This window comes from Phascolarctos cinereus, unplaced genomic scaffold (genome assembly GCF_003287225.1).
Source record: "Phascolarctos cinereus isolate Bilbo 61053 unplaced genomic scaffold, phaCin_HiC Scaffold_1;HRSCAF=81, whole genome shotgun sequence".
In the NCBI taxonomy this organism is placed as follows: domain Eukaryota; kingdom Metazoa; phylum Chordata; class Mammalia; order Diprotodontia; family Phascolarctidae; genus Phascolarctos; species Phascolarctos cinereus.
The window spans coordinates 62,634,103-62,649,472 of record NW_027555514.1 but is presented as its reverse complement, the minus strand read 5'-3'; the positions used below and the strand labels follow the sequence as shown (position 1 = coordinate 62,649,472).

Genomic DNA, 15,370 nt, shown 5'->3' with positions numbered 1-15,370 from the left:
CTGACTCCAGGCCTGGTGCTCTATCCACGGTGCCACCTAGCTGCCTACTAGCTGCCCCATAAATAATCTCTGTGGTTTGGGACAGACAGGTGACTAGATAAAAGGGACATTTTTTAAAAAAACAATACAATCATTTATATAGAACTTTAATGTTTATACAGTACTGTGCATAGGTTACTTCATTTGATCCTCCCAACAACCCTGACAGGTAGCTGCTGTTATTGTTATTCTTGACTTACAAATGAGGAAACTGAGGCAAAGAGAGATCAAATAATGTGTCCAGGGTCACATGATTAGTAAGTGACTAGGGCACAATTTGAAACGTCGGTTTTCTGACTCTAAATCCAATCCTCTATCAATTAAGTCACATAGAAAGGTGACAGAGGGACTCAAGAATTACGAGTTCTTTGAATGTCTCTCCCTCTTTACTCTATTTGAAGCTCTAAGATGGGAAGCCTGGACACTCATTATATCAGAAGAGTCTGGGGTGACCTGAATTGGGCCTATGGTACTAAAAGCCAGTTGCTGGCTAATATGGATGGAATTTAAATGTCTATGCCCAAGATGACAAAAACACACTCTTATTCAAACCTCAAGCTGTAACTTCAATTTCTACACAGATTACACCATGTTTTCACAGGATGTTCCAGCAAATGTCTTGTTGGGTGGGTGAAAAGTGGTTATTTTCACAGATTCTTAAGGTAAAATTGGGGCCAGTATAAATGAAAGTCATATTTTCTAGAAGAGAAAAATGTCTTGAGTACTGATACTCAACATTCTTATTGTCATTACAAGAGAGATTACCTCTCTAACTCTTAAGAAAACATTTCAGATTTTTAAAGATGTAAAGATATTTGTGTAGGGATGCAAAGTGAGTTCAAAGGAAAAATGTCTGGCATTACCACAATGATTATGCCTTGAGCTACACATTTCTAATTATGGAGTGACCTTGAATTTCAGCTTGGTTAGCAGTTCAACTTGGGTAGAGGGCTACAAATATTCTGATGGCTCCTGGGCAAGGATGAGCATAAGATGAATGAATGATCAGAGGGCAACAAAATAAATTTCACATGAGCAGACAGTGTTGGAATGCAGTGGGTACTATGGTTGGAAAGATATGTTGGGGATAACTTCCTGAGGACAGGGATTGTTTCCTTTTCATCTCTGTCTGTATCCCTGGGGCCTTTCAGTGCCTTGCCCTTAGGAGGTACTTAATAATTGCTGAATTAAATTGAATTATGTGACTCTTTTCAGGGTATCCTATGAGTTATTGCCCTCTAGGAACTTACGCCCTAAGAAAATAATTATGTGGACAGATATAAGGAGTTCACTGTTTAGCAAATTCATCAATCAAATAAGCAAAGTATTTACTATCTGCATAAGAAAATAAGGCAATGCGTTTAATGGGGGTGGTGGATGCGTGAAGAGAGTCACCAGAATGCCTTTTGTAGGGGAATGGTCATCATTCCAAATTACAGTAGTCAGAAGGTTTTCCTAGAGGAGTGGGGTTACAGCAGCTTTTCCAAATTCAATTCAGTCTTTCTTTGAAAGAAAATACTAATGGTATTCTTTTGGTTTTTATATAAAAGGGAGACTTAAAGTCCATGGTATTTTCTTATGACCACAAGAATGTCTTTCTCTTTTGACTACTATTAGTCAATTGCCTTGGAGACATAGTCTTGCAAAGGCTTTATCCCAAATTATAAAGTTTTATCTGTACTATTCAATGTGTTGGCTTACACACAACCAACTGTAGCTCTAAACTGTCCAACTTCCTGAAACTGACCTGGTGCCCTCTTTATGACAACAGACCAACCTTAGACTAGGACCTAGGACACCTGGATTGTGTAGTCCTGGCTGGACATTATTTCCAGATGACACCCACAAAGAATAATATTTGTCCCTCAACAATGTTATTGGGTTATTGTTGGGATGGAGATCACATTTGTAAGGTGTCTAGTAGAAATGATATATTTATTATGTAGCTGTAGCAATTTCTGGGAGTATTTAAAGGAAGTACCATAAAGATGAAAAAAAGACAGAAAGCTAATTCATAAGAAACCTGTGCATCTATTTGATACACCTTGAGAGGAAAAGACCTGCATTTTCTGAAGATGGCAGTATTATCATTTCTTTATTATCCTTGGTTAATAGGGACAGGAATATCAGTGTAAAATCTATAGACAGCACAATCTCCTTTTCACTTTTAAGAAAGTACAATCTCTTCTACTTTAACTAGAGTTGTTAACAAGAAAGTAGCAAGTATGACTGAAGTTTTGCTTCTTTTTCCTTCCCTTGCCCTCCCTCTGGTGGAGGTGCTAATGAGTGAATTGGTGGAGGCTGGCATGAGAGGGGGGAAAAGAGTAAAAAATCAAAAGTATGCATAAGCTCTAGATTAGATTATCAGGCCCTGGAAAACGGAGGGTAGTGGATTGTGGTCACCAGATTCCATATTGAGTGGCCTGTCTAGAGGAATTTATTCCTATCTAGTTTGCTACACTCATAATTTACCTTAGTAAAAATTCAAGCATTGTTCAACATTTTATTGATTGCATGCCCAGAAAGGAAACATCACCCTCCTGAGTTGAAGTTAAAGAAAATTGTTTCTTTAAGGGATATCATTAAATTATTAATTTTATAAATTTTTTCCCAGTATCTGAATACAAATATAGTTGAGTATACTTATAACCTTATTTTTGGAAAATTGAATCACTTCCTGCCCTATGGGTTGTTACAATAATTATACCTTATTTTTATAGTTCAGTGCCTGGCACATAGTAGGCCATTAATAAATGCTTGTTTACCTGACATTTAATTTTTCAAAGTGTTTTCACACCTATTATCTTATTTGATCCTCACAACAATCTAGTATGGTGGGTAGAGCAAGGTATTATTATCTTCATTTATAGGAAAGGACAAAGAGGCCTAGAGAATTTATTTGTTCAAGATCATACCAATGGTAGAAAGTAGAATCTAAGGGAGTGCCTTGAAGACCTTTCTCTCCTTTCCACTCCGACATGCTACCTCTGGGTGGAGTTGTCTTTGAGGGTTTATAATTTGACCTGTGGAGTTATCTGAATCTATACAACAATGAACTGTCATACTGGACTTTCAGATAAAAAAGCCTTTGGAAAATTTCTTCAAGAGCTGAGCCTAAAACCTTCTTTAGTCATGGGCTTCATCTCTATCAGACCTACTATCCAATAGAGTAGTAGGGTGATATTAGTGGAAAGGGCATGGGGTTAGGAGAGATTTGGGTTCAAATCATAGCTCTGACACTTTTTCTTAATCACAACCTCTCTGAGCCTGTTTCCTCATCAAGAAAATGATAATAATGCTGTGAGAGTTGAACTATAAGGAAAGCTGAGTGCTGTAGAATCAAGGCTTCAGAATTGTGGTGCTGGAGACTTCTGAGAGTCCCTTGGACAGCCAGGAGATCAAATCAGTCAATACTTAAAGACATTAATTCAGGCCATTCATTGGAGGTGAAATACTGAAGCTGAAGCTTAAATACTTTGGCCACATAATGAGAAAACTGGATTCACTGGTAAAGACCTTGATGTTGAGAAAGATTTAAGACAAGGAAAAGAGGATGGCAGAGTATGAGATGAATAGATAGTGTCACGGAAACAACAAACATGAACTTGGACTGACTTGGAGAGATAGTGGAGGACAGAAAGGCCTGGCATGCCATGGTCCATGGGGTCATGAACAGTGAGACACAACTGAACAACAACGCCTCCAGGTTACCTTCCTCTCAGGGTTCTAATGATTATATGACATAACATGTCTAAAGTGATTTGAAAACCTTAAAGCAATCCAATGATCATTTATTAAGCACCTACTCTGTGTTCAAAGTACTATGTGCTAGATCATAGGGACATCAATAAAAAACTAAAACAATGCCAGCCCTTAAGAAGCTTCTATTTTCTGGGTATATATGGAGGGGTGTATGTGTGGGGACAAGGGGGCCAACACATATAAATAAGGGTTATACAAGGTAACTGGAGAAGGAAGATAACACTGACAATTATGAGGAACATGGTGAATCAGGGAAGGCTTTAAGAGGGAGACTGTCACACATCTGACCTCAGCCTTGAAGGAAAACAAAACTTCTGAAAACTTCAGAGATGAGTTAATGCTGCTTTCCAGGAATGAGGAATGGTCTGTGCATAGGAAATAAGAGCGTCAAATTTGGGAAACAGCCGCTATGTGAAATTTGCCTAGAATATGAAGTATGTGAAAAAGAGTAATAAGAAATAAGGCTGGAATACAAAGAAGTTTGTATTTATCCTAGAGTCAGTCGGGAGCCACAGAGGTTTAGGAGAAGAATAACATGGTCTAACATGTGCCTGGGGAAAGTAGAGAGGGAAAGGACTATTTTTAAAAGCATGGCATAATGGATATAGAGAGCCACCCTTTGAGACAGAAAAACCTGGTTTCCAGTTTCCTCTCTGGCACATACCCCCTTGTAACCCCGGCCAAGTGAACCTTAGTGTCCTGGGAAACTTTTTAAGATTGTAAATTGCAGAGTGTCAAAAATGTAGGTCCAATAAAAACAAAATCCATCTAGAAGTCTTTATGCATTTATGTGTCGTGCTCTCCAATTTTCACATTTGCATTCTTTTCTTAGAGAGTAAACCATTTCCTACTCTGTAAAACCTGAAACCCTGTTCAAAACTAACCACCAGGAGCATGTTTGGTGGAGTGGTTCTTTTTACCCTCTGAATTTGCATTTGTGGGTGGTTGCTATCTAAGTATTCTTAAATTGTCTATTCCCATGTTGTCTCCAGCTATGCCAACTGCCTTTCTTTTTCCTTTACATCTTTCTGCTCCATGTTGCATAGCATTTGCAAAATATTACCTCGTATCTGTAAAATGGGGATAATAATAGCACCTACCAGACCAGGCTGTCTCCAGGATCAAATGAGAAAACATGTAAACGGCTTGCATATTTTAAAGCACTGTATGCATGCTACCTATTATTATTTTGAATATTACTTGGATCACAAAGGATGCTCAAGTCAATGTTCATAGCATCTTTAAACTATGTTGGGGGAGGAAACTTCGGAAGCCATGCTCTTTCTTTAAAGCTCTCTATACATGTTATCTTATTACTTTGAATATTGCCTGATCACAAAGGATACCCAAGTAAACATTCGTAGGATCTTAAAATTATATAACTTCGAGGAACCTTGGAAAAATCTTTATTTTTTTTTCCCGATGAGGAAACTGTGGCCCCGAGAAGTTATGATTTGTCCAAGGTCACCCAGGTATGAGAGAGAGCAGAGACAGAATTCAAATCCAGGTCTTCCGACGGCAAATCCCGAGCTGCTCTCCTAGTCGGGAGGTGACACTATTCTTTTGTCTCTGATCAAATTATTTACTGTTTCGCTGACACCCCGAGAGGACACACAAGTGCAAGGGCGGCAGACCACAATAGAGGCCAGCCCCGCTCTGGGAATGCGGTGGGGTAATTTTATCAGAATGCGGTCTCTCCAACCAGCCCCGGGGGAGATCTGAAATCTCCCGAAGCACACAGACCCAGGCTTAGGGCGGGGTTCCTTTTTGTTATCGGGAAACGTGACCCCTGGCCAGCAGAGGAGGGGGAGAAGAGAGAGAGGAGGAGGAGGAGGAGGAGGAGGAGGAGAAGGGGGGAGGAGAAAAGGGAGGGGAGGGGGAGGAAGAAGGAAGGGAGAGTCGGGGCAGCCGGAGGGTGAAGAAGCAGATAGACAGAGCCCAAGGCTCCTCCGCTGTGTTTCTCCCTTTTTCTCCCGGACCAGAGGCAGAGGCAGCGGCTGAGACACAATAGCCAGCAGTGCCTCTACACAAGGGCAGATAACAATGACCCAAGCCAAGTCAGGCCCCAAGAGCCAGCTAGCGGGCGGGGAGGGGCGGAGGGGGCGTGGCCACAGCCCCGCCGCCTCCGCCGTTGTCTGCGCTGGAGCCCCGCCAGGATCCCCCACGGGGAGTGGTCTCTCCGGTGGGGGCGTGGGTGGAGTGGGGAGGGGAGATAGAGGAGGAGGGGGCGGTGGCTCTTCCTCCAGCTCGGCTCCTCTCGCGAGGGGCGGAGCGTCGCCCCCCCTTGCAGGAGGAGAGCCTCCCGATTGGCTCTCGTGCTCCTCATGCTTCCTCCCCATTGGCCAGTTTGCAGCGGGAGATGTTGGGAGGCGCGGCAGAGAGGAGGGAGCTGCCCCGGGGTCTGCTCTGAGGTAGCTACAGGGCCGAGGGGTCGGGATAAAAGGGGGCTTAGGTTGGGAGGGAGACGTTGCCTGGGCGGCTGTGTTCCAACCTGGGCTCTTTTCGCTTTTCCCTTCGGTCCGGTCTCCTCACGACTTAAATAAAATTGGAATAAATACCTTTTAGCCCGCACCCGAGAACACTTGGGGAGGGGACACACCCAGGCGGAGACCACCCGAAACCGCTCCCGCCAGGGCCCGCACTCCTGGAGCCCGTGCTTGTCGCCCGGCCCGTCCCCTTGGCTCCGCCAGTACCCGTCCTCGCGGCACTCGGGCTGCTCCGTCGGGCAGGGGGTGTGCCGAGCTCAGCGGGGAGGACCGTATTATTCCAGACACACATACACTCACTCACTCACACACGCACGCACATCGCGCTCACGCACAGAACCAGCCCTCGAGCCTCCCTTGGGGAGGGGAGGGGAGGGGAGTGGGAGGAGGTGGATCCAGGGAGGAAGAAGCGAGAAATCCGCCCCCGGGAAACAATCCGCGCGGCGGAGGAGAAAGCCACTCCTGTCACTTGGTGCGAGCGGGGCGCCCGAGCGGGCCCCCCGGCCCAGCCCGCCCAGGGACCCCGGAGCCCGGCGGCAGTGGCCGCCCCGCCCCCCACGAGACCCGGCCGGGGCAGGTCGTGGCAGTGTCGGGGAGGGGTCGGGGGCGGCTGCTCTGCAGAGAGAAGGCGGCACGAGCCGGCGTCCGGTGCGTGGGGCTGTGGCTGGGGAGGTGGGCGAGGAGCGTGGGGGGGCACGGGAGGGCGCTCCCGGGAGGAGTTGGAGCGGAGCCGCGAGTGTGCATGTGCGTGTGTGCACGCGCGCCGAGGCCGGGGAGGAAGTGGCACAAAGGCCGGCGGCAGCGACGGCTGCCGAGGTGTCCGGCCCGGCCCGGCCCCTGCCGGCCGCCTCATTAATATTAACCGAGCCCGCGGCCTAGCGCTGCGCCGGCTCCCGCCTTCCCAGGCCGGCCTCCGCCCGCCCGCCTCCCCGGACCCACAACTCGGGGCCTCCATTTCCCGGGGGAGGGGGCGGAGGAAGCAGGGGTAGGTGCCCGTGGTCGGGGAAGTTTTTCCCTCCCCCCCCTTTAAAGGTGTGTGTCTGTGTGTGTGTCTCGGCAGGGCTAGAACGGGGAGGGGGCGCCCATTAACTTAGGTAGTAAAACCCGCCTGCGGCCACTCCGCCGGACCCACCCTTGTACCGGGGTGCTTAGCCTGGGGTCGTTGAACTTAACATATTTTTGTACCGTCTTGATCGGTCTGTTTCCATATGATCGGTTTCCCTTGTAATCCCTGTTTTCTGTCTATAATAACATGATTCCCAGAAGGGGTCCAAGGGCTTCACCAGACTGCCAAGAGAGGTTGATGACATCCCCCCAAAGGCTAAGCCGCCAGGGCCCTGGGGGTCCCCACCCGACTCGTTCCCCTCCGCCCGGCTTTCTTTCCACTCCTTCCCCACCCATCCCTGCTCCCTGCCAGCCAAAGAAAACAGCCACCTCCGCAGAAGAGAGAAGCTGCAGTGGGAAAGGGGCTTACGGGGAGGGAGGAGATGGGGGGTGTCGAGAGTTTTAAAGGGTCCTTCGAATTGTGTTCACCTTAATTATCCAGGGGAGGAGGGGGCACCGCACGCCTTGGGGCCCATCAAACGGTCATCCTAATCGGAAGCTTGTTTTCATATAGTCTGAAGGTAGGAAGTGGGGGGGGGAGTTGGAGGAATGGGGGTGGGTGTGTTTGAAAAACATTGCCCTATTTCGGATACTTGGTGGGGAGTTCACTTAACCGTGGTCTCGGAGGAATGCAGAAGATTCTATATTCTGCCCCCGAACTTTGTTGTTGAAATGCCTTAAAAAAAACCCCACACCCTAAATAGTCAGTGCCAGTCTCTGGAACCGCGGGTGTTGGGCTGAAACTGGAGTATACCCCCCCCCAACTTCCCTGGTTACAGGAGCTTTACCTGATTTGTATGATGTTATGGGGTGGGGGGAGAGGAATATATTCAGACGACATCTGGGGCCGGACTAATGCACCATTCAAAGGGTGAAAAGAGTCTTCTTGTCCCTGATTAGGAGAAAGGGCTACCTTGGCTATGGAGAATTTATTCTGGTTAACTTGTTCCAGGAAAGGGTTTCTTTTGGTGGGAGACCTCTTCCTCTTCACACTCCGATTCCCCTGGACTCAGTGGATGGGAGAAAGAGGAGGAGGTGGAAGATGACCAGGTTCTGCAATTGTCTAACAGGGATGGGCAGCTGCTGAAGGGGGTGGAAAGAACCTTACCCTAAGCCTAGACACATCTTTGTTGTTCTCTTCTTTCTTCATTTTTTTTAATCTTTTTTTCTTTTTAGCTATTTTCCAACCAACAGAAATGGAGGAAGACCCAGAATTCGTTTGAAGTCCAAAGTGATTATCTTGGCGTTTTGAAGGTGTTTTTTGTTTATTTTTAAAATATAACAGTCCTGGTTGTCTTTCATTCTCTCTCCCCTCGCTGGGGCTGGATTGGAATTGCATCGCTGTGGGTGTGTGCCTGTGGGTTTTCCTCCAATGTGGACTTCAGAGGATTTGTCCCTCCTTTGTAATTTGAAATGAAATAATGGCGACACGTTGGACTGGTCTACCTGAGGGAGATGGAGACGGCAATCAACCTTGTGGAACACCTATCGAGGAGGTAAGAGCTCAAGTGTAGACCACATAGAGTTTTTCCCCAGCTATTTGTTCGGAAGGCACTGTGAGCGTCTGCAGGGATGCCTCCTATTGCTGCTGCAGCTGAGATGCTCAAAGGGAAAAAGAGTTTGGTTTGTTTTTTTCTTGGATTTCAGCTGATTAATGGCCGGTTCTCGGAACTGAGCCCTGGAGAGTTAAACAGCTTCCCACATTTGTTTCACCGGATTGCCCCATTGGCTAGGGAAGAAAGTTTTCCCCAACTTTCAAGTTGCTGTACTTCGTTTTCCCCAAACCCCAAGTCTTGAATTCCCAACTTCCAGGTGTCTAGAGAGATAAGGCAAGAGAGAGACACCTTTTCCTCCATGGCATGCCCTCAAACCCCACCCCCCTTCTTCTTCAAGGATACTGGGTTAAAGGCTTTCGGGTTAGGCCATATGTAAGTTCCACTGGCAGTCGGAAGCTCATCCCAGGTGTTTGTGTTGATGTGATGTGTTTTTGTTTTTATTTTTTAAGTCTTATATTTGGCTTCCTGCTGGGGCCAGGAGAATACTAGAACGTATTTATCTGTCTGCTGTGGTCTGATTGCTGCTGGTGTAAATTGTCTTTACCTTTGAGAAAACTCCAGTCTTCCACTGAACTAGCTTATAGCCTTGAAAATGTTTTGTAGGTAGTGTTGTCTGTAATCTAGTGCTGTACCTTTGATTATCTCTGAGAACTCTCCAGCTTTTGGTGGGTCTCTTTATTTAGGTTTGTCTTATTTTGTGAATTGGTGTTAGTAAAAAAAATGTTTTGTGTTGCCTATTCAGGCTAGCCTTTTCTGAAGGACGCACCATCAATCTTTTCTCTGCCACTTACGTACATCATTATTTGTAAGTGCCAGGTCAGTCTAAGAGAAGACAGGAAAGGATGCTTGTTTCTTCAGAATTTTTTTTTTTGGTAAATCAGTACTGAAACTACTCACTCTATGTGAACCTAACTTTGAATGTCTTTTCTTCTCCTTCCTTCTTTTCTTTCTTTCTCATATTTTGAATCTATTCCTATGATGAAGGAATTTTTGCTTACTGTATTACTGGAGATTGCTATAATTTGCATACCAAAAGTGCAAAAGATTCAACAAACCTGCTTTATAAAGTACGCCTATATTGTTACCATAAAATTAACTGTTTAACTTCACAACAAAAATAGCTGCAATTTAGTTTAGCACGTGCCTCTCACTTAGTCATTTCTAAGTGCTTTGACTTCATGATCATGTAATATTAACTCTGTAATGAAGCTGTGACATTAGCAAATAACTGCATGAATTATGGCTGTTCTATAAAATAGTTTAAAGGTGAATTTAGTTTTTCATGCATTGTATAGACAGAAAAAAAATTTTTCCCCCAGACTGTTGACTTCATGTTAGATTATCTAAAGTTGTTGTATATTTACTAACCATTGATCTGGTGGAGTACAATAATATATTTGGAGTTGATTTAACTTTACTTCTTGTCAGATGATATTGTTTGAAGTTTACTTTGGGCTTTGCTTCTAGACAACATCTTAAGACACCTGTTTGTAAGTACAAACATGAACAAGACTAAGTACAGTAGTAATGTAATCCTCTGATCGTTGATGTGGTACCATAATAACTCCTTTTGGAATTGGTATAATAGTTTATGTGAAGGCCTACAGCTTGATGATTGCTTTGATATATTTGGTACTTACATAATATGCAGTGTACTCCTAACAGCTTGTCATATGTTTCTAATGGACACTTTAATTAGCATGCTATTCCGTTTATAGTTAGCAACAACTAATTTCAGTTGAATGTTTTTTGAATTTTTTTTAAATAACTCAGCCAAATACCCTTGAAAACAAGATTTATAATGGACACTTCTTGTACTCTTGCCAGAAAGAAATGTTTCCAATTGCACACTTGGCTTCTATTAACAATTACAGTATTTTTTTTTCAAGTGTCTGTGAAATGTCTTAATTTTGATGTTATTGGCAAGATCATATTGTGGCTTGTCTCAGAGAAATTAAGAAAAATGTACTGTCTATTTTTGGTAAAATTGTATTTTCCTTGTTTAGAGGGATCCTGTACACATTCACAGGCTGAGACAACATTTCATTTTTTGCTAGATTTAATTGCAGTGCATTTTTCCTTTTTTAGATGTTCTATTTGGATGCATAATGGAAAGTGAAGCAAAATGGCCTCGTAGTGTGGAGAAGCAGTTAGATATCCAGAATAAAAAAAAAATGTGCACAGATGTTTCATTTAGCTATGGTTTTTATTTATTTTGTGTCCCTGTACATAATAATCCCTGGGAACATTTATAAGTGTATAGGTTTAAAAGGGAATTATTTTACAGTAATGTTGGCAGACTAGGTTGGGTGAACTACTCTTATTATTTAGCTTCTGGCAATCTAATTACGTTCATTGTTGATACCTTAGTACAGAATAAATGTTACTTTTAAAGTGGTAAGTGATATTCCTAAGTTTATAGTTAAATTTATCTGTTCTTAACTGACCATGAAGTAATAACAGGTATTTCTTAATGGTGAGACTGGAATTCTGTAAACCACGGTTGTTAATGTATGTTGGGAGGAATTGAACTTGGACCACAGTAGAAATCAGTGTAGGTAATGTTTCATGCCCTAATTAGTCAACTCCACCTTCCACAAATAAGGTTTATTGCTATATAACTTCACACACTGACAAATTTGTGTTCCCCTTAAGCCTTATACCCCTATCGTATAGGAATGCAAATGGATTTATCACTCTCTACAAACTGAAAATGTAACAAGTCTGATGAAGTAATTTTTATTCACCCATGGAAAAATGGTTCAGTTTATGTTCTGGCAAATTTGAGTTTTCTTATTTGAAAGTATGTGCAAGTGAACCTTTCAAAAGTGTTTGCACTAAACCTGAAGGGCAGTAGTGTTTTCTTTTGGCTCTGCAGTGTAGTCGGTGTAGAATTTTTGTTTGTTTGAAATCTGAACACTGGTTGCCTTTGCTCATGTTCCTCTTGCAAAGTTTGCTGCTACCTTGCCTTCCTTCACAATACAGCTTCGGTCCCGTCTTTGGAAACTTTTCTTCAGCTTTCCATTGCAAGTTATGTTTTTAATGCTATTAGCTGATGTTTGAGAGGTGACGTGTAATATTGGAAAGAGGGCCAGCTTCTGACACATGTGACCTGTATGACCTTGAGCAAGTCATTTAATTGCTCCTGCCCCACCCAAACGACTCTCAGACTTTAAGTTGAGGAGTTGTCCATTTGCATTGGTGCTGGAGTTTTATAGCCCTCCTGGTAGGGGGGAAAAAAGCTTAAAAGTCTGTATGTATAATCTCATTTCATCCTTGTAACAGCCCTGTGAGGTAGGTGTTTTAGATACAATTGTTTCTACTTTAAAGATGAGCAAACTGAGGCTCAGAATAAGTGACTTGTTTATGTTAGAATTCAAACCCTGGCATTCCCAAAATACCTTCTTCTGTCTTCTCTGGCTTCTTTTGCACAATTCACATTTTATCATATGCTGTCCTGTTTTAATTTTTTTTAAACTATAGATATCTTTTCTGTTTTCACATCGCCTTCATTGTCTAATATATTGATTCTCCCTCCCCTTTCCCATAATAAAGAATAAAAAAGGAGGGAAAGAAAAGCTGTTCAGTATATTAAGGACCTGTTGTTTGCAGAGCAATGTGCCAGAAAGTGAGGAAGATATATGGAATCACAGCCTAATAGGAGGATTAGACATAAGCTCTATAGTATGTAATAAAAAACTGAGTGAGGGCGTGAAAGCTAGAAATAGGGACCACCAGAGCAGGGATGTTGTGGCAGAAAGGGGTCCAAATTGGGGGGAACAGCGTATAGGGGGAGGAAATAAGCTAAAAGGACTCTGTGACTTTAGGTGACACTGGACTCTAGAAGGCCTTGAATCTCTGGTGAATTCATTCATACTTTGGCATTAGGGACCCAGTGAAGTTTGTGATCAGAGCAGTGAATGTAAGACAGAAAGACAATTAAAAATTTTTTTTTTGTATTCAGCTAGAAATGGTATGGGGATGTGTTTATGTCTTGTTTTACTATTTCCCTTGTGAAAATACCTGTTTATGCTGAATACTTTTTATGCATTTAGTAATTTATTTGTGGTTACCAGACTGAAGAGGAATTGCTTAAAAATACCTTTGGAAAGGTACTTAATTAATTTTCTTATCAATATTTACATGTCCACTCATTATATAATTAAACTAATGAAGGAGAATCTCATAGTAAAGTCTCCAAGCCAGGCAAGGATGTGACTGTGCTCCTGGCAGCATCTGCTATCTCTGTTGGGAATGCCAAATAGTGGGGAATAATTCAGGCAAGGCGCTTGACCCGATGAGATCACAGTTTCCTCAGTTGTAAAATGAGGAATTCCCTTGAAGCTTGAAAATTCTGTCATTCTTGTGTGTGAGAAGGTGATGGTGATAGGAGGGCCGGCAGCAGCATTGCCTGTGGAATTTGAGGGTATCATAAGGTTTTCAGGAAGCGTAGCTATATGCTGCTCTGTTTTATCAGATTGGTCAAACAGCATTGGTTAAGTGATTACTGTGTGCCAGATGTAGGCAGCTAGTAGAGGCAGCTAGGTGGTTCAGTGGATAGAGTGCTGGGCCTAGCGTCAGGAAGAGCTGAGCTCAGATCTGGCCTCAGACTAGCTGTGTGACTCTGGGAAAGTCACTTAACCCCTGTTTGCCTTGGAGGCAGCTAGGTGGCTCAGTGGATAGGGCGATGGGTCTGAAGTCAGGAAGACATGAGTTCAAATCCAGCCTCAGATACTTTCTGGCCGTGTAACCCTGGGCAAACCTAACCTCTGTTTGTGTTGGTCCACTGGGTGAGGAAATGACAGGAAAACCCCATGGCTAGTATTGGCATGACGTGGTCCACAGAGTCAGGAAGACTCAGAAATAACTGAGCAACTGAACAACAAAATGTACCAGACACTGTGCTAGGTATACAAATAAAGGCAAAAACAGTTCCTGCCATCAGGGAGTTCACATGCTAATGGAGGAGCCAACTGTTTATGTACAAGATCTAGACACAGTAAATTGGAGGTAACCTTGGAAGGATGGCACCAGCAAATGGAGGAGACTGGAAAGAAAGACCTCTTGTGGAAGGTGGGATGCAGAATGTAGAAAGTCTTGAAAGAAGCCAGAAGGCAGAGATGAGGAGGAAGAGTATTCCAGTTATTATGGACAACCAATGAAAAAGCACTGAGTTGAGAGATGGAGATGGAGTGTGTTCTCTCAGGAACAGCAAGGATTGGAGAGTACTTTGAGGGAAGTAAAGAAGACTGGAAACAAATTTTGGGGTTATCTCTGTGCTAATCAATATCTGTATTATCTTAAAAATCTTTTTTATAAGTGCTCCTTCACCCTTCCACCTCCACCCCCAACCAAATAAGCTCAGATGATATGCAAAGTCCTGAGAGAAGAGAACTGATAAAAGTGACAGGACAGAACACTGAATTTGGAGACTAAAGGCCTCAGTCCCTGTCTGCTAGTTGCTTCCTCTCTGATGATGGGCGAGTTCCTTAACTCTAAGGGCCTTAGTTCTCTTATAAAATGAGGAGTCGGACTTGGACTTTCATGTGAGTGTAAAGGTTGGCTATAACATATTGACCTTGATAGATGAAAAACTCACTGTCATTGAATAATTTGAAAGAAATAGGAAGTTTAATTTACATTATTCTCACACTGTATGTATAAAAGAGGCTCATGGATATAGTGCTGAATTTGGAGTTAGGAATGCTTGAGTTCAAATCCTGCTTGCTAGCCTGAGACCTTGGGCAAGGTGACTGACTTCTGGTTATCTCAGAGAGCTCCCTAGAACTTATATTAAGTCATAGGTTGCCCAGAGCCTTTGTGGTAGGAGCTCCTTGGGTCATTCCTCCTTAGTATGTATAAATAAACTGAGAGAGAACTTTTAACTTCTGTGCATTGAAAAGAAATGATTTCTACTTATTTACTTGTTACCACTGCAGGAAGTAGCAGCTTTGATGCAAGATGCAGGACTGTAGCTAGCAGTTATTTGATATTAAGAAAAATGCATAAAAATTGTAAGAATAAAACTCTTAATCCCAGCAAGTAAGGTAGGATTGATTGAGAGTGCCCAAGAGGAGTGTGTAGAGAATATAGAAAACTGTTAAAAGGCTTCAGGTGTCACATTTCCAATCTCATGAGCCATCTGTTTTTCAGTCTATGCTGCTAAAAGCAGTGCTTAAATACTTTTTAGAGCATATGTTCTTCCCTTTGGAGGCCTAGAATCTGGTCCAGACCAAAGCAAAAAACCATATATACAAATACATACATGTCTGTATACATACATTGTACACAATTTGTGTGTGTGTGTGTATATGTGTTTTATAAGAAAGGGAGATGGAGAGAGAGAGAACACATATTTGTGTACACTGATATTGGAATCAGAATATTGAAGTTTAAGTCCCCCTTTAGACTTATTAGCTGTGC

At 43.2% G+C, this 15,370-nt stretch overlaps 1 protein-coding gene across 1 annotated transcript in view; it reads left to right on the top strand.

The window, feature by feature from the left end:
• The first annotated feature begins 6,708 nt into the window (after positions 1–6,708).
• The window catches only part of LOC110202183 (rho GTPase-activating protein 21-like), a 151,304-nt gene continuing 142,642 nt past the window's right edge, over positions 6,709–15,370 (top strand). Inside the window, 2 exon segments of the mRNA XM_020978219.2 lie at positions 6,709–6,935; positions 8,568–8,887. Coding sequence (XP_020833878.1) covers positions 8,813–8,887 — 75 coding nt within the window. The 5' untranslated portion in view covers positions 6,709–6,935; positions 8,568–8,812.